The sequence below is a fragment of the Tachysurus vachellii genome, chromosome 19 (assembly GCF_030014155.1).
Source record: "Tachysurus vachellii isolate PV-2020 chromosome 19, HZAU_Pvac_v1, whole genome shotgun sequence".
In the NCBI taxonomy this organism is placed as follows: domain Eukaryota; kingdom Metazoa; phylum Chordata; class Actinopteri; order Siluriformes; family Bagridae; genus Tachysurus; species Tachysurus vachellii.
In genome coordinates, this window is record NC_083478.1 from 8,673,977 (window position 1) to 8,698,047 (window position 24,071).

General features: G+C 37.3%; 1 protein-coding gene across 8 annotated transcripts in view; it reads right to left on the reverse strand.

The window, feature by feature from the left end:
• Positions 1–24,071, reverse strand: part of rap1gapa (RAP1 GTPase activating protein a) — a 107,878-nt gene that overhangs the window by 33,223 nt on the left and 50,584 nt on the right. For all 8 annotated transcript variants that reach the window (XM_060895016.1, XM_060895017.1, XM_060895018.1 and 5 more), the window contains one exon: positions 1,085–1,178. Coding sequence is in view for 6 of the 8 variants with exons in the window: in XM_060895018.1 (XP_060751001.1) it covers positions 1,085–1,178 (94 nt within the window). In the remaining 2 variants the exon portion in view is untranslated. The remainder of the gene's footprint in view (positions 1–1,084; positions 1,179–24,071) is intronic.

A 24,071-nucleotide genomic window follows, 5' to 3' on the forward strand; every position in this document is an offset into this window, starting at 1 on the left:
AATAATGATATTTATCATAATTATGCCTCAGAACAGAGGTGTCAAAGATGGCCTCGGATTATGTTTTGCAGCATATTGCATATACTGTACAATGCCAACAGTATTTAAAAATACAGCTTGTGAAAAGGTTTTATTTTGCATAATGGTGTATTATGAACAATTTCTCAACAGACTGTAATTGCTGCTATGCTGGATACCTGTATGTCAAGGTTTTCCATTTCTTCCATTTTCAAATTAGGCAGCATTATTTAGAATCCTAATAATTCACGCCTAAAAGCTTAAGAGTGTTAGATTCCACAGATGTTCTTTCATTAACATAAGTATCAAAATTTTGAAGGTTCAGATACAAATCAGTTTTGTATCCTCATTTACACCTGATTTTAATTTTGCTGTTTATTTGTGAAGATGATATAACTTTTTTCCTTCTTTCACCCACAAATCATTGGGCAAACCTTTGCATTCTGTATCACAATACAAGCTTTTGACTTTTTTGTACTACATTTTGTGCAAGTTCTAACGTGCGAGAATGAAAAACCATTTTGCCTTTTCTTTTGGATCTTATTTAAACACACACAATAACACTGTATACAGTAAAATAATTAGTGGATCTCTTGCAGTGCTTTGCATTGGAATTGATTTATAACGCAACCAAATATTTGAATCTCTGAGCAAATTGGTGTGAAAAAGGAAAAAGTAAGATTTATAATGTTATTATTACAATTACATGTTTGTTTCCAGGAATGAATAACGTGACAGATGGTTTTTGGATTGGAAACGAAAATCATACAGCACAAGATTACCTCACTCTCATGTCTGTCTTTTGTTCCAGTTGTTAGTACCATGCTAGCAAATTGTATACAATTCATGCCATGGTAAAAGTCACCCTCGAAAGCTAAGCCGTCTGTATGAAGACTTTTGAAAATGTAGCAGGAGACAGATTCAGATTCAGATTCAGAAGTTCAAAAGGAAAAGGCAAAGCGAAAGGAAGGAATCGGGGAGGATTTAAGGCTTAGTGTTACAGGCAGCGAGGTGTGTGTGTGTGCGTGTGTGTGTTTGTTATGGAATTGCAGAGCTTGAAAAGTACCTTTAGGAATGCAGGGGCAGTGTAGGGCAGCGGAGCCTGGAGCAGTGTAGTGTCTAGAGTGCTAGAGATACGAGGCTCTCCTCCATCCTGTTTCCTGCAAACACAGAGAGACAGATGCAGTGCTGTTTAGTGCTGCATCACCTCTCATGCCCAAACACACACACATAGTGTATATACACATAAACACAAAGACCGTGAGGTCACAGGAGGAGAAGCTTTATCAATGTGGCAGCCTGGGGTCTGACATTTGTGTTACTACACACAGCTGTGTAGGAAGAACCTCCAAGCAGTCTTTGCACATTCATTAGCAGATTTCTGGATCTGTACAAGTTCTTCACATCGATGAGCAATAGGTATCTGCTTCAGGGGAAAGATGAGGAATTTAATTAGGTTTTTCTGTCTTCTTCATACAGTATTCTTTTTTTTAAACATCTGGTCATAATTAGATTTTCTGAGTCTGAGACAAGAGACAAAACTGGGTGTGTTACAATGTGGGATAAATATGATTCAGGGGCAATGTGAGCAAACTGCTGAAGTATGACCTTCAATTTCCTATCAGACAACAACTGTGGTATGATCCTCAGGCTGAAAGATATATAGCCAAAGATATCCCTCTCTAATCAGGAACCTAAAGCACTTTGGATGTCCTCTTGGAGACCCTAAAGCCTTTTCCCATCAAGCAGCACAAATAAGGTTACTGCAAAAACACTGCTTTTGAGGTCATATAACTTGAAAACAAATACACACAATTAATTTTAATAGTGACTCGGATTAAAATGCAGAACCTCTATTTCTGAGGTAAATTAATAAATATGAAACTATAGGTTATGTTGTATGGAAAGAAACAAATGAACACTTATCTTCACCGGCTGGTGAATAGTGACAGACTCAGCAGTGAAAAAAACAGAGCAGCAGAGAAACATTGTACCTCAAGAGCAAAATTCTCCCTCAGATCTTCTGAGAGCCCTTGAACTATGATGAAGCAGCACTTTCTCTCTGACTGTGTGTAAGTATATATGTCTATTTAGACATAACAGTATTTTTACTAACTGATTTTAACAAGCTAACAGTTCACTAACAGTGTCTGAAAATTGTTTTGCTCTTTTTTAATGTGAAAACTAGCATGTCTTGTCAGGGTCATGTCGTGTTTGCCTTAATAATGATGCCTTTTTTTTTCAAGTGTCCATGACTTATAGCACATATACAGTAATAAGATAACCAGTGGGCTGGAATTACATAAGCACAAACATGGTTCTTTCATTTTAATGATTAAAATAAACTTTTATGTCTCAGTCTGTCAACAGATCAAGACTATTCCTTCAAATTGTAATTTAATCTTACCCCAGGAATTGTATTAGTATTCACTGAACATAGGCACCTCTAAACAACAGCTTAAACAGGGCCTGTGAAAAGGATTTCATTTAAATATATTATGATCACATCTACTTTCTTTTTATTTTGCTTTATATCACATTTATAGCATTTGTATAGCACGTTTCAGGTTTACTCTTTTATCAGTCTTTGAAATAAATCTCAACCGAGACATTTACAGAATTTCATTTCAATATTTTTCTCTTTACCTGTGGCATTTATTTGCACAATTATTCTCTGTAAATTATCTGCAAATACATGCACTATTTTTTAGACAGCTCAGGCAGATTTGTGCTTTTAATTTGGGATCCTATAATAACATATGAATTATATCTTGATGCAATTTGCCACTGAATTCACTTCAGGAGAATCCCAGACCATCAGTTTCGACTGGACCACAGATTTTACTTACTGTGTCTGTGCTACACATTGAACCAAACTCAATGAACTGTCTGTCCAAAAGGACTCCAGAAATAAATGGCATGAAGTATGAAGTATTTCAAAGTATGAAAATGTGTTCATTTTGTAGTGTATGTTTTTAGTTGGAGCTCTTTCTACAGCCATCTGGAACTTGTTTTTAACCAGTTTCTTGCAGCACTTGTGACACTGTCACTGTTGACTCCACAGGCAGCTCTAGGACTGGATTTTATTCTCATTTCCAACCCAAAACAACCTTAAAATAATAACCTCAAACAAACCAATTTAAAGCGTTATGATTTTTTTCCCCCCACGTTCACATATTAACGTTATCTGATTCTTTTTGCTCTGCTCTGCTGCTTTGGAATCCAGCTTAGAAACAAACATTAAGCAAGCTATCTCTGGGGATCAGGTCTCGACTAGGGGGTTGCACTTCCTTCGCCGATTTCATTAGACCTTCCTTGCTTGGCAAATCCATTCATCATGGACCAGACAGGCATTTTCGAATGAAATGCGGTTACTCTGTGACATGTCTCCTTTGGGTCGTACCCTCCTGGACCTTCATTATCATAAATGCCAAGCAGGATAGACAGCAATGCATGTTACATTAACTTTCAGATTTCCTCATAATGCATATGGACATTTCAGTTAAACAATATATTTTTTTCTGCTTTCATAGCCAGCCTTTTAAATACATTTCTTATGAAATATTATGGTGATACTGTATATGCTTTTAAGTGAAGGCACTTGGATAAAATCTGTAAGGCAAACTAAGCTAAAACAGACAGACACTCTGAGGCATGGACCTTGAGTGAACTTCAGGAAGAAGCCAAAACAAGCTCTTCAGATTGCCTCCATCCTTCATAATGCTGTGAGTCTGAGTCGTAGAGCAGTCTGCCAAATGAATCCTCATTTACTGATCATCATCTCCATGACTAATGATGACAGAAATGTATCATGGTTGAGGTACCATGATGTTAAATCCAAAATTTATCCCAAAAGATAATGTACTAAATGTACATTACTGATATTCTGCCAAATACACACTTGAGATTAGTGTATTAGGAAAAATGTTATTAATTCCTCTCTGTTCATCCCTCTCTGACATGGTAGAAATTCCCATTAGGCACCCGAGTGTGTGCATTAACTGGTTTTCCACTGCTGCTTCCTTGCAGCCTATAACACCCTGCTGTGGGAAGGAAAAAGGTGTCTTTGTTGCACATAGTCCACTGAAAAGGTAATTACTTGGGGATGGCTTCAGCTGCTCCACTCCCTCTGAGATACAGACTGAATTCTATAATTTGGGTATGATATTATTATAGGCTGAATACTTTTGAAACACTTAACCTGTAATTTTTACATTTATGGAAATATTTAAAGTAAAATAATGCCTATAAAAATTTTATCCTTTGGTAAAAAGTCATATTGAAAACTTCTGTCAGCTTCCACACTCCATAGACAATGTGACTCACTAAGGAAACGCATATTTCATTCATTGAACACACACTTCACTGCAATTATCACAATCAAGAGTGTTCAGCAGTGTATACAATACACAGCCAATGAGATGGGAACGTGAGGGGATCAGCCCTCCCAATTTGTTATGCCTCCGTAATTGAAGGCGTGCATACATTAAGTCTGCTCAAGGCGGTAAACAGGTGTTACTAAATGACAAATTCCCTCGTGATGAACATGTCAGCGTCCTCTGCCAATAAAATTAGACATGCTCTTGGATGATTAATGCACTTTTGTAAACTGGCATTCATATGAGATAAATTCATTCTTAAATATATGATGCTTAAATGAAAGCTTTGGATTTACAATTAATAAGAACATCGCACCAATAATAAGTGCAACTGAATAATTACACTAAATTAAAATTCCCTTAAATTAAATATCTCAAACGAGCTAATCAACTGAACTGTACAACTGAACAACAATCCGGTAACTTCAGGTAACTTTTTTTTTTATTTAAATGACCAAATAGAGATACAAGCCGGAAATCAGAGCCTGGCTAATCAGAAACCACTAATCTACAGCAATTTAATTAGTATTTGACAAAATAATCCAGATTTTTTCCTCTCTCTTGGGAGTCCAAAAGACTCTTAGCTAGAATTCATAACATGTAAGTGGGACATGTGTACATGATTCAGGTCTGTTCCTTCATTACAACAAACATTAATAAAGCATCAACCTGCTTCGTTTTTAATCAAGCCATTTGACTGATCAAATGTAATAGAACAAATAACATTAATAGAACATGTGAACATTGATGTTGACTCTAGAGAAGTTGGTTCAGCTGCTGACTTAAAAGAATCAGGGAATATTCTATATTTTGTTATTATATTGTAATTACCATACACACACCAGGTGATGAACAATAATACCCTTGTTACAGAATATACATTTTAATCAAGTTCATATGAAAGAGTATATAAAAACTGTAACTGCGTGATTTGAATTAATCTGTAAGTCGTTCTGTCTTCAAACATGCACAGAAATGAAAGAAATGTACTCTTGACCTACAATGGAAAAGCAATTTTGAGTTGAACAAGTACTCTGCATTACACAAATCTTTTATTTTCTCTTACGTTTAAGGAAGTGCTTCAGCACCTTGTAGCCGAGCACAGAGAGAACTAGGAGGAGCTTCTTCCCGCAGGCCATTATGGCCCTTAACCAGGAGAACACCTTGAGCCTGGACCCTTTCTGGACTTTTAAAGGCTACCACAACACCCACTACCACTGCTGGACTTTTACACAATTGCACAATTTGCACTACATACACATTCTGCACTAACAATTAATATATGATCAAACTCATCACTGCACTATACTCAATACAACCTCTGTTTCTGATGATATTTTCTGATATATTTTTTTGCTATATTTTTTTGCTATTTTATTTCTCCTTTATATTGTATCTACCTTGTGCCTTATTTTTATTTCTTACTTTGCTTTATTTTTTGAGATAGACGACTGAGACCGACAGCAGCCTGTTGAACCGAACGCTTTTTTACTTTTTCTATATTTCATATAAACAGTTTCTGACAACATATTAATGAACTCTTTGCTGTGCTCAAAGTATGTAAGGCTACAATACTCTCTGTTCTTTTCAATTTGCAGACCCAAATATAATCACTCTCTCTCTCTCAGACTGGCTCTTTCTCTCATTTTCCTCTGAGCAGACAAACTCAGCTTTCCGGAAGAGACTTTAACTGAGAGCAAATGAGATATTAAAAGCTCTCCACAGCAGAATGAGAATGAGACAGACAGAGTGAGTCACATTTTGAATGCGATGCACCCATCGCTCGTGATCTTTCCAACCAAATTTGTCTGGAAGTGAATGTGAGGCAGTTGCATGTTGCAGATTCTGGAGTTAGGCGTAGAAGGTTGACAGCTACACTTTGTGGTGGCTGAAAGTCTTTAAATAACACTTAACAATTTCTCTGAGTCTAAGTCTGTCAGAAACTCATTATCTGAGCACTTAATTACAGCTAATGAGGCGTGAACAGAACCTTGTTATTGCTCACCAATCTGACTGTCCCACTGGATACGAGTAATACTGCTGCTATGGAAAATCTGTAGGGATGTGTGTGTGTGTGTGTGTGTGTGTGTGTTTGTGTGTGAGTGTGTTTGTGAGAGAGAGAGAGAGAAAGAGAGAGAGCAATGGCAGTGAAGACTAATCAAAAAAACCCACTGAATTGAATTGAACTGTGCAAGGTCACTGAGCGCACCATAGGGTCAGGAGTGCAAGGGCTATCTGGTTACACATCATTCTCAAAGCAGGCACCAGACTCGTGCATATGATCTCAGCCTATGCGCCATAAAACCCTGCAACATCTGTCAGCACATCATAATGAACCTGAACACCCAGCTTTGTAACAATCGGCTCTGAGCCTGCCCTGTGCTTTTCTTCTCTGTTTGCTACGTTACCCCAAAACTGCAAATTACTCTCTCATTCAAACAACACAGGACCAGCAAGCGGAGCATCATTCACAATGTGCCAGATATTGATGAAGTTACTCACCGTATGGCAGCAGTAGCAGTGGGTATGTGTTTCTCCAGCCAAGGCAGTGAAATCTCTGGTGCTGCTTTCAACAGCACCACACACCTGCTAGTAGCTCTGTGCTCATCCTTCCTTCACTACACCCCCTCTGCTCTCTCCTTCCCTCCACTTCACTGCTAGCTCCTCCTCTTGCTTCCCTCCCTCCCTCTTTTTCCTCTCTCTCTCTCACTCTCTCTCCCCCCAGAGTGCCGCTGAGAGACTGAACGCTGCCCATCTAAGCTGTTTGATGCAGCTGTACTTTGCATTTAATTATGTCCTGCCATAATTAAACGCATCTCCCTATCAGCAACTGTTGCTTAGGTAACTGGAATCAGGAATGAAAATAAAAACATCTATTTCTCTTAATAAACATGTCCGTCTTTCAAATCCTTCCATGGCTACGTCTGTTTCTATCTATTACCCCCATATGTTTTCTCCTGTAAGGTTTAATTTGTCATCTTAGGATGAAGAGGAAACCATAGAAACAGTGCTGTTTACTAGAGTACCTTATATATACAGAATTGTAACAATTTTCTTCAAGTCAACACTGAATGTGTTATCTAATAGAAACAAACATAAATCTCATATAGGTATTAATATGTAGCGCATGTTACAGCAGCTTGCTCCTTTAACCTGTCGAGTTCAAACGCAGCTCACCTGCGTAAAAACAAATGGAAGCTTAGGTCAATAAGCTACACAAAGAGATTTTTTTTGGCTTGCAAATTGTGCCCTGCCCAGCAGTGAGCGCTGAGTATGGAAAAAGCACGTGTACCTCTTCCTGACCTTTTTAAGGCAAAACAAGCCACAGCAATCAATATGCATTGCATGGGAGCGAGGTCGACCAGGATATGCCACATTCATACAAATAACACAGGATTAATGAACAATCCCCAAACAAAGTAAGAGGCATGTTGTAATCACTGTAATCCTGATCTAAATACCAGGTCCTGGATGTTCTACATTCATATATATTCTTATTCAGAAATGAATGCTGAAAGGGCTCCTAAGAAGCTTGAAAGAAAATCAATCGTACACATGCTGTAAGATCACGAGTTAGAATCTCAGCAGTGGAATGGACTTATATGACCAGAGGTAATTGCCCCTTGCTCTCTGGGTGATTAGAAGGGGATTCCTCTCTCCTTTGTCAAATCGAGCTACACTAGCCAAGCCCGGGTGTCTGTGAGATCATGTATACAGAACAGTATAGTTCAATTCTCCTCCAAGTATGTTCAGCTGTTCCCTGTTTCATGAGCTTGGGATTGCAAAGCTCCACGTCTCACAGCCAGCATGTGTTTGCCCTCGCTCTCTTACAGCTGGTATAGGTGCCAGTGCTCATCAAATCCCAGCTGAAGTACATATGTCTAAATGAGCCCATTGCTTGCTTTTTGTTAGGCCTGGAATTTGAACTGGCAACCTTCTAATCACAAGACAAGAACCAAAGAATGTGAAACAGATCCTGAGCTGATAATGCATTAATAAAGTCAATTAAATAAGAAACTTCAATTTATTTTTGTGCCTTGCATCTTTGTATCTTTCATTCATTAATTTTCTACCGCTTATCCGAACTATTCTCGGGTCACGGGGAGCCTCACAAAAATGTCCTCCTTAATAACAAACCAGCTATTCAAAATCACTTGAAATTTCGAGCCTTCAAATGATCTCTAACTGGCTCTTAAAGCCACACTCAGGAAAAAATGTGAGTGTCATCTTTTTACTTTCTGAAAGGACAGAATGTCTGATCTATCACATTGTCAATGCCAGTGCCAACTCGCTCTGATGGAGGCCACAGAGCTAAAGAACAGCTTAGCAACTTTCAACAACTGAGAGTACATAAAGTCTGAGGACTTGTGGCTAAGTGCATAGAAAAGCCTCTGTAAAAAATGTTTTTCCCCTTACAAATGGACAATTAATAACAAGGACATGGCTACAAAAGCTAATGGCTCAGACCTTAGTCTAGATGGCCAAATACATCATAAACGAAAATGTGTCTGTTTTTTTGAATGAAATCTAAACTGGTTTGGGACTGATGTTCTAAATCTGCTCCGAATGCTAGCATGAAGACTTCCTGAACTACGTTACCTCTGTTGTCTCAGCTCAGTTGAGTGCTTTAAAGCAGTTTCAGATGTACACTAAATGGCTAAACATTTTTGGACACCTGAACAATCTATTCCAGATCTTTCACTTGCACTTAAACAGAAGCTCTTTTTACATATATTACATATTAAATATCACATATTTACCTTACCAGCCCTAGTGGTCTCAGTAAATCCACCTACTTCAACCCCTGAAACATCCCATCCTAAGGTTAATGTTACGTAGCTGCAAATGATCAGTAATCAGTTCAGCTCTAACCATTACATCGCCACTCTGATTTATGTTTGAATCGCAGTGAAAAGTTGAGAACCACTCAAATCGATCCAGCTGATCTCATCTCCTATGTGGCGAGTTATATAAATATATGGAGGAGAACTGTTACCATTTTTATCCTTATATAAGTGAGTCCCAGTCTTTCTGCAAGGGGTTCAGGAACCAAAAATATCTCTCCACCTGAGAGATATTTTAAACTACACTATTAATCAGTACATTTTAGTGCATTTTAAGAGCAACAATAATCACTTTGATGGTCAAATTGACACCATCACTGCACTGGAATATAATTGGTGTTCACTTAGATAAAAACTGATGTAGTTATTGACCATATATTTTTGTACTTTGTATACATTCTACATCTGTAACACATCATACATGTGTATGATCATATACTGTGTATAAATTGTGCTATATCAATTATGTTAACTGGCCTTGCAGTGTCAACAGAGGATATTAACTCTTGTCTGCATCTATTGCCATTTGTCTGGACAGGCAATCCTGTCTAAAGCTTTAACACAAATTATTGATGCATTTGGTGGGCATTTCACCAGAAAAAACAACCAGCTTATTGGAGAGTATTGTTGCGTAGTGTTGTTCTACTTGTAGAACAGGTGCACAGAAGATTACTTACTAATTCTTCTTTTACTAAATACCTCTCTCCATCCCCAACCATCTCATGTCATTTACTTCTTTCTGCTCTGTTTGGTGCTTCAAAAACCTCACATGGACAATGGAATTTTCATAAACTGTGAGAAAACGTTACTGTGCAGCGTTCACACATATCAAAAACGTCAAAAAATATACACACATAATTGGAACACAATGATTTTGCAGATTATTAATCAGGCTAATTCTGTTGACTTCTGAGCACTCAATACTATTCATGACTCACAATTAATGTCACCATGGATAAAAATCAAAACCACCAAAAAAACAATACTGAGGACACGACTTTGATGGCCTCAGTGGTCGCTATAGACATGAGTACACAGCTGTGAGAGAAGACTGATTTTCCTCTGCAGGATTGGTGACGGAGTTGCATAGAAACGGCCAAGAACCCACTCAGTAAAATAGTTACTGTATAGCAGCCAAATGCTAACACAGTAAAATCTGGAGCTGCATTTCTCTTTACATAACTATTCATCAATTTCACAACCAGCCTTGAAAGAGTGAACAATGGTCGTATAGTCAGTTAAGAGATTGATGAATTTCTTTTGTTGTGATTAACTTCAGCCATTTTGACCTGAGCAGTACTATATTTGTTACCAGAATGTGATTTCATTCCTCTTCACTCAGATAGCCTGTGCCTATCTCAGGCGTCATCGAGCATCAAGGCAGGATACACCCTGGACAGAGTACCAACCCATCACAGGGCACACACACACTCTCATTCACTCACGCACTCACACACTACGGACAATTTTCCAGAGATGCCAATCAACCTACCATGCATGTCTTTGGACCGGGGGAGGAAACCGGAGTACCCGGAGGAAACCCCAGAGGCACGGGGAGAACATGCAAACTCCACAGACACAAGGCGGAGGCGGGAATCGAACCCCCAACCCTGGAGGTGTGAGGTGAATGTGCTAACCACTAAGCCACCGTGACCCCGTTTTTAATATTCTTTACTTAATAATTAGACTATATATTGGTAACCATGTGAACAACACATGTGAGAGTATGCGGTTAGATGAAAAGATATTAAAACTCATTGTAATTCATTTGATTAAGCCTGACACAATATGTGACCTGTCTCCATAAATTACAATAACATGCTCTGCTGGTCAGTAGTTTTTAAACTAGCTTAGCTTGCTGCAGGAAGGGAAATTAACAAAGAATTGCACCTAGTCCCTTAATTTGCTGCTCCCATGAGCACATATTTGCAAGGGGTAAGTACAACACACCATACACACCTCATGAATCATTAAAAAAAAACAGAGTTCTGATCTGATATAAGAAACAAAAAAGAGCTATTCTGCTAGGAACAAAAAATGTGATCATAATAAACTGTTTTAAAATAGAAATCGCTGTTCTTGGTTAATAACAGGATATTAGCTCTGTGTAGACTACTAACTTATTGTTTAGTTATGTACAAATATTTCTGGATCAACATCAAGTCTTGTGTGATTTCACTCAGTGAACAAAAAACAATTACAGCCCCAATTTAATCTAAAAAGCAAACATAGCCTATTTAAATAATAGGAGAGTAGGCTCAAGCCAGAAGTAGTGTTTTAACCCCAAAATGGAAAACCTGCATACTACCTCTATGTTGAGGTTGCAATACAAATAAGAAATGTATTAAAAAAATAAAAAAAAATAAAAAAATTGAGGGAGCTTTTAATCTTTTTTAAGCTTTTAATCATCTGATTTGCCTACACATTGCTGATCAGACAGAAAGTAGGACATTTTGCAGCTTTTCTTGAAAAGTTCATCTTAGAGATACTGTATAAATATTTCTAGTTACATCTTACTTATTTATGTAACTAAATGATACATATTTAGTGTCAGAAAGTGTTTTTAATACATTTGATCCTGTAGAGCCATCCTGTAATCAGCTGATGTTGTGGGACTAACCCATAATGGCAGTACAGAGTGTGTTTGACAGACACTTCAATGTACTGAATCCTTCCGAGTGCTCAGGTGCAGTCAGTCTGTTTGTATACAGTACTTAATTACCTCCAGTCCTTTATTTTCTGCAATGACCTTCTAGTAAAGTCTGTCTACTCAGTGTTCCTTAAACCCAGCTTTATATCAAGATAATCTTTCAAGAACAAAATTTAAATGGCTGTTTGAAAATTGAAAATCTTTTTTTTATTATTTCTTTTTGAGTTTGCTGCTTCTGAGTAACTAAGTAAACTAAGCACACTTATATCTGCTCACATGTCAGTATTAGACCAGGGATTTTCAGCGATCACATTTTTTTACTGAGGAGTGGCGCATGGTGTAATACAGCAGCGGCTGCTCCAATTATATGTAAAGCAGTTGTCTATCTGGAACAGGCAGTAGAACATATAAGCAATAAGATCGCAAGCAAATGGCTCTGGTCATTTGACCCAAAGTGTGCACTGAGTTTGCCAGAATGTTAATACAGACATTTTTATTTGACTTCAAACATGCACCTTTTGGAATAGCAGTCACATAGAATCAAAAGGCTATTAAATCTTGGTATCAAAGAATTTTATAGAAGTATGAGTATGAATAAATAAGCATAGTATCAGACCAACATCGATGTAGTCCTAAGTGCAAATTATCAGGTGTGTGCAAAAAATTTGAAAATGCTCTTACAAAAAGACCAAAGACATGAACACTCAAAACATTCCTCTTCATTTTTCTAAGCACAATGCATTTTGCTCTCAGCTTTGGCCTAATGAACATGAGCAAGAACTGATGGCACGCAGAAATACTTCCAGTGTGAGCCAGTCTAAACCAATACTTACTGCACGGTTGGAGCTCATCTCTCAGACCACCAGCTGTCAGAGACAGAGCAAACTCAAATGACCCACACTAGCATTCAGAGAAAGAAGAAGGATACAGATAAGAAGAAATTGTCCCTAGCTGGATTAAAAAAAATTATGACCTAAACACTAACTCCTCTTCCCTCTGAGTAATTTAATATTTGTGGTTTGAATAATAACTTTGAACAAACTTAAATCCAGATAGTTCTTGCTTTTTGTACATGTTTGATGTATTTCTTGTGCTCATGTTTAGAAATGAGTTCTATGCAAATGTGTGGTACAACATCATCATTCATAATGGGTGTAGTAGAGCACTATGTGGCACTCTGACCAAGCAAATGTTGGTTTTAAATTCCCATCTCATCTTTATATGTATACATCCCACGTAGCTTTTAAAACAAACCGATTTGGCTGTATTCCTGACAGGTTTTCTGGATTAGTAAGTACATTTAAAAGTGAGGTCATAGCGTCTGATCGGAGATGTAGATAATGACACCAGTAATGATGATGGCACAAAGCTGTCAGGATGTTCAAAATCGTTGTGTATTAAATTCAAGCTGTCAGGATGTGGTAGCTCAGTGGTTAAGGTGTTAGGCTACTGCTTGAAATGGTGTGAGTTTAAGTCCCATGACCACCAAGCTGCCACCGATCCAGGCCCTTAATGCTCAGTTGGATAGCATTATTAAACGTAAGTTACTGTACTCTAGAGGAGGGCGTCTGCTGAATGCCGTAAGTGTAAAAAATTGCCACACGTGGTAGTTTGACTTGGAACTGGACAGAAAGGTTTTGGCTCTGAATATGTCGCTTAATCTCCCAGATATACATAAATCATGTAGGACTGCATAATTTTAAAACCACGTTTCTTGTATATCACTCTGCCATTTTGTGTTTTCTCTCTCATCTTTTTTTATAAGTTGCCTCTAATTTGATTGTTCTAGACTGTGATCTGCTTCTTGAACTTCGAACCCCTGTTCACTAATCATACCACAACTTTCCCCATATAACTTTCACACATTCATTAAAACTAGCAGAATAAACTCCTGTTAGAATTTCAGTTAAGAATGAATGTGCATATTATGAAAGCTTGCAGCTCAAAGTAAAAACATGAATAAGACTGACTGACTATACATCACTTTCTCCTACAGATTGACATGACTCTATATTATTATGACACCTTGCTAGTCGCCAAATATCAAAACCATTTCCACAAGCAGAAAGGTCAGCATTAGAGTACAGAGGTCTGCTCTATGGAACATGAATTAAATCCACGCAACACAACAACACGAGAGAGAGAGAGAGAGAGAGAGAGAGAGAGAGAGAGAGAACCTCATCTTTCCTATCTATCCACTTGTTACAAAAGCAATAATTTTTCATGTATAAATCTTTTTTTTAAAGAAGCTCATGAAGGTTCAGACCTACAGATACAAATAAAAACACACACGCACACACACTTTCTCACACACAAACACACACACACACACACACACACACACACACACACACACACACACACACACACACACAGACACACACAGCATCCCTCTCTCATTCATTGCTGAGCTGCAGGGTAGTAATGATTTCTTATGCTGAACATTAGACCCAAAGGGCATAATTTAAAGCTCTCCCACCTCAGCCATGAGCACTTGAGCACCGACTGCACTTCACTCACCTCTTCATTACTCACAACCACCCTTATCTCTGTCAAGATATCCGTGAGCACCATCATAATACAAATTATTTTCTATTAACCTTCGAGAGCAGGAATGAAACATGGTGGGAACATTAACAACAGAGGTATCCATGGAGAGCAAAGCAGAGAGCTGTTGCCGTGCCAAAGTTGATGATTTTCCTATAATAGCATGTCTGTGACTATTCTGTTACATTTACATCACAGCAATTTGCCAAGAATTGCAATCGTTAATTAATTAGTGAATGACATTTTTTTCACTTTATAGGTTACATTTAATATGTCTGTACATCTAGTTCCCTCTATTTTTAAGCTTTATAAGCTAAAAACACCCCAGTAGCTTGTCTTGTTATTAAGAAATCAGGAATTGCAATGTCTTCTGTCCTGAACACTCTTACAGGAAAGACAACTTGAATGTTACTGACACTGCACTGAAGACGTTCTAGCTTGAAAATATCCTTAAACCTTACTGTTCCTAAATCCTAAGTTGTTAGTTTATAATCAGTAAAATGAGTATATTAATATAACCTGTGATTTGTTTGATTAACACCTGATTAACACCTGAAAACTGATCAACACTTTCTGACCAATCAGAATTGAGAATTTAATTGTGTCAAAACTGATGTGAATAATAATAAGACGAATCAAACCAATAACTAAAATTATTCTCTATGCAGCAAATCCGGTGGATAAAAATTAGGTTGAAACATGCTGGAATATTCCTGTCAACCAGATGAATCTGTTGTAATCAACTTACTAATACTGATGTCCATATGATAGAATATTTCGATTACTTTACCAGACAGTGGTGCCATATGGTCATGTGTCAACATTATAAGAATATAGACAAAATATGGACAAATATGCAAAGAGACTTACAAGAGAGATAACGTCTGACCTCTTAAAGTGCTAGTACTGATGTTATATATTAATTCTCATTTACATTAACAAATAAAGTAACACACACACGCACACACACATGCACACACACACACACACACACACACACACACACACACACACACACACAGACCGTCTCAATCCTGGTCAACAAACCACTTATGCTCATATTACTGTGCAGCACTATTATCAAGGTAATCTTTAGTGTACAGATAGATTTGTTAAATGAATCACCATGTGTGTTTGTTTGTGTGTAATGATTTGTATGATTTATTTATACTACAACTAAATCAAAAGTGTACCAGCTCAGATTGTCTTCCGTGCGATTAATATTTTGGACCTCCACTGAGATGAGGCCAACTCTGTGAGGATCCTGAGGCATCTAGAGATCTACCAGCTCCAGTTGGACTCTGCGATACTAAAGAGGAGATGTGAACTCCATGTGGTCTTTTACATCAATACAACATTTGTCAGACTGTATATTTATAATCACACCCTCCAGTGTCACCCATATGAGGATGGGTTCCCCTTTGAGTCTGGTTCCTCTCAAGGTTTCTTCCTTCCATTCTAGGGGGTTTTTCCTTGCCACTGCTGCTTGAGTCACCTCAGACTTGCTCATTGGGGATAAATACATACACATTTAAATATATCTAATATTAATCTTGAATTTTCTATTAATCTTTGAGACAATGTCAGTTGTAAAAAGCGCTATACCAATAAATTTGAATTGAATTGAATTGAATTTAGCAGTTTGGATCTATGCAGCGCACTGCTATAGCGATCATAACCGAGCTGCAGGTACTTTAATCCATCTTTAAAGAGCACTTGAACAGCCCGAGGAAGAAAACAGAGATAAGACGAAGAGATTTAGACAGAGTTGCAGTTTAATACTGCATTGTCAGTACTGACTTCAGAGTCACGCTTTTGGGCTGTGTGATCTGGATGGGTTCATGTTTGGATGTGTAGTGTCTGAGAGTTAGATGTTTGCCTGTCACTTCATTGCTATATTTAGGCAGATTGTGGCATGTAGGTGACACATGCAGACAGTCGGAGCTGATTGAGTATGACAGCGCTCTGCTCCCTCAGTTAAACTCTTCAAACCCAATAAAGACACACACATACACACCCACACAGGCACACTTGTCTTACGATCCTTTACTGTGAGGACCTTCCATTGACATAAATATTCATACTTCTAATAAATTGTGCTAATATATAAACGTGTGTGTCATTCATACAGTTATCTAATCAGCCAATCATGCGGCAGCAGCACAATGCATAGAACCATGCAGATACAGGTCAAGCGTTTCAGTTAAAGTTAACATCACGCATCACGATGTTTAACAAAATGTGATCTCTGTGACCTTGTCATGGTGTCAGATGGGCTGGATTGAGTATTTCAGATACTGCGGATCTCCTGGGATTTTCACACTCAACAGAAAGGTCCCCACAAGGTCAAAAACGTTAGATATTCCAATCATTATCAGCACAGATGGTCCCCAACAATATATTAATCCCACTTGCCCCATATCTCAAAACCTCCCCCCCTCCACACAACACAACTTACATTGCAAGTGTTTCCATACTAAAGGATTTATAATTGGGGCTGTGTCTTATTCTTACAAACTTACAATCTTCTCTTTTATTTTATAAATTTTTAAATCCGCTTCACATCAGGCCATATAACACCACCCTTTCCTATAACAATGCACCCTGTCATGTTTTATCACTTATATACTGTTTGAAACTGTATGTGATAATGGAAACAAGATGCACTTTTTCAAACACCGCCTGTTTCTTAGGACATACATAATGTCCATTTGGGTTAGGGTCATAGTTAAAATGATAGATAGACAGATACAGTAGATAGATAGATAGATAGCTAGATAGATAGATAGATAGATAGATAGATAGATAGATAGATAGATAGATAGATAGATAGATAGATAGATAGATAGGCAAGTTAAATATGTCACAGCCATGTTTAGCGTGTGATGTAAGAACACTGGTTACACTGGTAGCTACACTAAGAAAATGTATTTTATCCAATTATTTGAACTAGTACTTACTGTTATTTTCTAAGTCTTTACACAGACACTGTCCTCTCTAGGTATCTCTGAGAGTTGTGAATGACATCTGAGAGGAAATAAATCATTTTAAGAACTTTAATAATAATCTGACACATGGGCTGAATTTTGTATTATGTCCTAAATAATCTGAACATAACTAGTTATCAGAGTTGCTAAGAAATCTGCTTGAGAAGGACCACATGTCTTCGTGCTGGAGGACACATGACCTCAGGCATCCCAGCTCTATCTGAAACTCAATAATACATTTGGGACATCTGTCCAAGTCATTAATGAATTAAAGTTCATCTCAATTTAAAACTATAAATACTGAAGGCTGTAGATTGCAGTTGTTTCAGCTTGTTTCACCTCAGTTAGTTATTTTAATGTCAATTTAATGTCCTTTTTGAGTTGTTTACTATACATATTGTAGGCCTTCGTGACACTAATAAATCAATGGATTGCCCTTGTTTTATCCAACAGTCAGAATTCAACATAGCTACATTGCGAGAGGTAATAACAGCAGCAGATCTTGCTTTTTCAACTGCCTCCCCTAATGGCTATTGGGAACAATAGTTATGAATCGAACAGCAGTTTGAACAGAACACAACAATGAACAGTTTTCATCTTAATAGCTCACTATATATTACTAAAAAGGGTTCCTCAGTCATCTCAGGTATGGCTTCAGGCAATGCAGAGGCTAATGGGCTAGTATATTTACTAGATGCCACTGTTGGGATTTTAAATAGTCACACCGGTAGAAAAAACACTGAGTCACTATGCAGTCCCACGCATCTAGTTTAAAGACACTCATGACAGCTGACCCAGGATGAGCCAGACTCATTTTCCGCTGCTAATGAGGCAGGAGTTGAGCATGACGGTCCAACCCTGGGTCGTTAAACATAACGCTGCTGTAAAGAGAGCATCCTTCATCCAGGGATTTGGAGCATCAAGTCAATGAACTATTAGGAGGGCTTTGTTAATGAGCTCAATTTCAGAATTGTCTGCTAAGCCACTTCTACCTCCAGGCAGTCCAAACAGTTGTGTTTTAAGAATTGGTAGCATGGCTTAATGTGTGTTATATGGCATATTCATTGCACCGATTTAAATCTAGATTTATTTGAAAATTTGTAGCCTGTATATGGCTGTCTAAAAGTATGCTTAACTGCTGTTCATCAGTATAAAGCCACTAATAATATTGCCTAAAATATTGCCTGACAAGCTGAATATATTTATTACTTGTCATCTATTAAAAATGAATAGTCATACAACATTTAATGCGCTGCTATATGCCACTGTGCTTAAATAATCATTTCCTTATTTCATAAGAACAATCATTATCACAGTGTAATGTTGTGTTTCCACTCATTTTGGTGACTGACATGCATGTGACATCACGTGATGTCACCAGAACACATCAAGCAGTTCTCCTTATTGTGCTGAGCATTTTAATATGTAACACATCCATGTTGTGGTCATTTTGTGATTTTCGTGCATATGGATTGAAAGCTCTAGGAGGAGTATCAATTAATAAAAAAAATCTAATAATAATAATAATAATAATAATAATAATAATAATAATAATAATAATAATAATCTTATAAAGCAAAACAGAAAGTTGTCTCTTTTAAGCTCACAAAACTATTCATATTTGGACAGAAGTTATGCCAGAACAGTAAATGTATATGTTTACATTGGGCTTGTATTATATTGATTCTTTCCTGATGTTTTTATAGTGTGTAAACGTATCTAAATGTTGTCTGGTGCAGGCGGAAAAAAAAAATCAGTATTTAATCATTTTCTGATTATCTTATCATCTTTATTAACATTTGATATATGTGTTTTATTTGACCTATTTAATCTTTTTATGTCATAGTTACCCCCTTTTTTCTGCCATCTCTAAATATAGTTAGTAATATTAGCTGTATATTTGCCTAATGTTAGCAAAGTTGAACAAATACTGATACATTTTATTTCAGTTGAATGAACTGGAATGTGAATGGGGCTTCCTGGCTGTGTCACTTAATACAGGAGAGGAATTAAAAAAATCATTCCGGTTTCATATTTGTGATCGCCTAATCTCCTATTTTATTGGGAAGAATTAAAACTACAGCAGGTTACGTATGTAAACCAGTTCCCTGAGAAGGGTACAAACAACTTCTTTGCGGAAGTTGTGTCTGGATCTTTCTGTGAAATCACACCGATTTCATGTGACAAAGTGGAGCATGCCAGCAAGACCATAAAGGGCATCTGAAGTGAATGCCCACAGTACGGCAAGCAGTGCAGTGCCTCATTCTTTTCTCAGGGAACCAGGTGTTGTTCCCTTTCGAGAGACCTTGATGCTGTGTCATGCCCTATGCTATGGGAACTCCAATACCAACGCTGCCACATGCTGCCCAGAAGTGTGTACCAGTTCCAGGTTATAGAGACTAATATGGATGTGCAGAGAGGACCAACCCACCACAGCACATATATCCTGGAGGGGAACGCCACTAGCCAGAGTGGAATCTCCCAAGGAGCACTGTCCAGTAGGGAAATTAGGTCCGCAAGCCAAACTCAGTCTCAAGGGAAAATGCACATTTTAAAAAGGATCTACCTGAAAGCAATAAAGTGAAAGTGTTTATACAGGTGTGCAAAGCAGCTATATACTGATGTCACTCTTTTATTAACAAACAAAAGTGAAAATTTAATAGCAAACCTGCTTTAATGTCTACAAAGCCCTGCTATTGGCCTTGTTGTTATTTCCTTATTAACTCATATTACAGATGTTCGGTAAATATCAGTATATAGAAGGCATTGGTTGTTCTTGCTGTGCAGTCCAAGTCTCAAATGATTGCCTTGTATAAATAAATAAATTAAAACCACAATGGATCAGTTCAAAGAATCACCTGCACTTTGTGATGAGCCAACTTCTTTTTAAGTGGTAATGAGTGAGCGGTATCACTCACGGCAGTGCAAGTAAGCAAATCTGTCAGCGTCCGGTGGTGAATCAAAGCAGGCCATGTTGCTTTGATGTTGGCTGAAGCAATACAGCGACGAGAGACACTTAATGACTTTCAAATATCACTTCCGAATGTCACAGTTGCCTTTTCATGGCCACAGGTTAGTTATAGTTCAAATATTAATGACAGCACCAAGACGACAGCTACACGGGACAACAACGCAGACAAAAAAGTCTGAAAACGCATCTCTGTTACATCTTGTGCTATATACATGATGAATTAGTGCTTCCATTTTTACCTTTGGCCCTGGCTCTGGCTCCTCTCAGACTGCTCTTATTTATGGAGTAGAGCTCAAATTAAAGCTGTAAGTACAGCATGCTTTCTGATGAAGATTAACAACAGGAGAGAATTAGTGGTGAACTTGTTTTCAAGCCTTAACCTAGAGTTCATACTGATAACTATCAAAGACACTTGATTGTATTCAACCGTGTATACAGGACTTAATTAATAACGACGATACATAAAATACATCAAAATTCAAGAAAAGGCTACGACTACTTTACAAATTCATTACAATTACAAAATTCTCACATCCACTTTAAACTCACAAACAAATTCACCAGTATGCAGCAATTTATTACCTCCAACCAAGAAAAAAAAAAGCTGCACATTTGCTCTTTAGTGGTGAACAACTGCATTTATTATCCTGTCTGATCCTGTCTTTGTGAAGTGTAATTACTTCCCCTATTTATTCATTCTCTCTATTGTCACCAAACTGTTCCTCGATGCAAACTTGACAATGAGAAGCAATTAGCAGCGCTAAAAATGCCTCTTGGCTGAAACAAATATTGTTCCAATGTCAAAACAGTGGATAAAATCTAGGCCGTGGTTTAGTGGGAAGTCCATGCTGACTAAATAAGAGTTGTCTTGAGTAGGCCACCTGGCACCCAAACATAGATTAATTTGTCCCCTGCACTATTACCATCATTAATCAAGTTGAACTGGCTTTTAACCCTTATGGTCTGCTCATGTCTAAATGACCCATTTTACTTCTTTCTACCATGTTTTTCTTCCCATTTAGTCGTCAAAAATTCAGCCATTATTTGACTTGTCTCTTATCACGCTTGCTAATAATCTGGGATGGTGAGAGCTAATACTTCCTTCTTGTAGATCTTTTTAAAATGCTGTTCATACAATGCCACAGGACACCCGGGCATGCTTGGAGGAGCGTTAGTAATTCCATCTCTTAGCGATCAGAGCCAATTAATACTTTCTTTGCCTCCCAGACATGAGATTAAAACTTTAAAGGGGTAAACACACTATCATTGAAGCATTCGGGAGCTGTCCAACATACATTTCTATGACAAAAGCAACTTTTAGAACACTTTTTTGAACTATGTTGAAATGCTATAACTCTTAGCAGCACTGCAGAAATTTATGAAATACTTATTCTTAGTAAGTAAGTACATAAATGGACAAGTAGACAAATGGATGGATGAGCAGATGACCGAACAAACGGATAGATAGATGGATGGATGGATGGATGGATGGATGGATGGATAGAAAGAAATGGACAGACAAATTTGTATGCATCATAACAATTTTACAAATAGTAAAAAAAGGATCATCAAGTAAGGATTCCCTGATACTATAAGAAAAACTACAAGTTAACATGTCATGTGTACCCATGGATTGATGGACGGACGGACAGATGGATGGACTCATGGCTGGAAAGGATGGACGGATGAATGGATGAAAAATGAATGGATGCAAAAATAGATAATGGATGGATGCACCAATAGATGCACCAATAGATAATGCTAGAACAATACATAATGCTAATTTTCTGTTGACTCATAGTAGAAGACTGTTTTTTTTATGCTTATATTGAAAGATCATTTACATCTACATCTACACCTTCAAACTTCTTTTCCCATCCTACATGGTAGCCTACAAACACGGATGCACCGGATTTCACTTCCAACAATGCACACTCACTTACACACACACAGACACACACACACACACACACACACACCTCATGCTTAACTAACAATCACTTTATATACTGTAGTATAGTCTCAGCTTTTTGTTCATGGAATTATTGATCTGGCTTTGTCCTTGCTTTTTCTGCTATGTGTTATTCATACTGTATCTCTGATACCTGTTTGCTTGTTGCTTGGCCATTGCCTGTCTTTCTCTTTTAAGATTTTTGGATTTATTATTTGAACTGTCATTAAAAGTCACTAACCTGCACTTTTGTTTGTCTCAGCATCTGTGCTGTGACACAACATGTGAAATAAAATTTCTCAATAATCTGCTGTTCCAAGAAACGTATTCGAAAAATGGTTGATGCAACAGCCTCAAACTTGTAATGTTACTGGGAGTTTCTTTTATGTAAAGACAAATCAATATGTTTTTTCAGGTAAGAATTAGAATTTAACAGAATATAGAAATCCTTAAAGAAATCCAGTGCTCATGAATACACTAAGAAAGCCCAGTGTACTGTAGGTTACTTTTTAAATAATTGTTATATCCTTAGCTCAGTGATTCTAATTGCACTAAAACATCTTCCTATAATTTTAATTAATCATTTTATCCAGGTCTGTGGAAAACCGGAAATACCAACAAAAACTGTATCTTCATTTTATGTAGGATTTGTGTTGGATTCAGAAGTAGTTAACACTTAATATTACAGATGTTGGTCTACATAACACATTCATGGCTTTTAAGGTCACTTACTATATGATTGCTGTAGATCACGTAAAAAAGAAAGAATAAAATAGGATTATACGAGCAAAAAAAAAAAGAAAAAGTAATCGGGTCACATTTGTTTTTGTCTCTAATTTAAACTCCCATCTGTGCACACCCACCTGACATGCGCTTCATGTTTCAATATCCACAAATACGGTGTAATGTTGAAAACAATAAAGTTCGAGGAAATCATGAGGTGTTTTAAAAGAACTTTTCCAGTTGTGTTGTAATGCAAATGCAAAGAGATTCAAATGGTTCAACTGGATGTCAACTGCAAGTGAATTTGATTTAATGCCGTTCATTATAAATGTGGACAATAATGTTAAAATCATCAAAAAATTATTTATGGCTACATGTACTGTAAGTGACCCAAAAGTAAATGTCAGACTCTTAGTGTCATTTATTCATTTGCTAGATTAAACACAACAGCATCTGAAGATATATATATATATATATATATATATATATATATATATATATATATATATATATATATATATATATATATATATATACGTATATATACATATGTATGTATAGAGAGAGAGAGAGAGAGAGAAAGAGAGAGAGAGAGAAAGAGCGAGAGAGAGAATAAAAAAGAAATATGTTGTTTTTTCTCAATATAACATCATAAATATTTAACCCCTTGAACACCAAGGATCTGCCAATGCCTGAGTCTTGTGCGTTTACAGTTACTTCTATTGTAGTAATTGAATAATTCATCATACTAAATAATATGCTTTAACTTCTTTTTTGTGTGTGTTCTGCTTTGTACAAGACACAGCTGAATTGTTCTCCTGTTTTGACGTCAGATCTGCCAGCAAAAAATGTCCTTTGTTGGGCATGGTAGCTTTTTCCAGTCAAATTTCAAAATGTCACAACATTTACATGACATTGCTACATGCAAAACTCACCAGAACTTTTTTGGCCTTCCAAATCGGAACGGAGAGCAAGGCATGTTGATCCTCTCTTGTCAGACC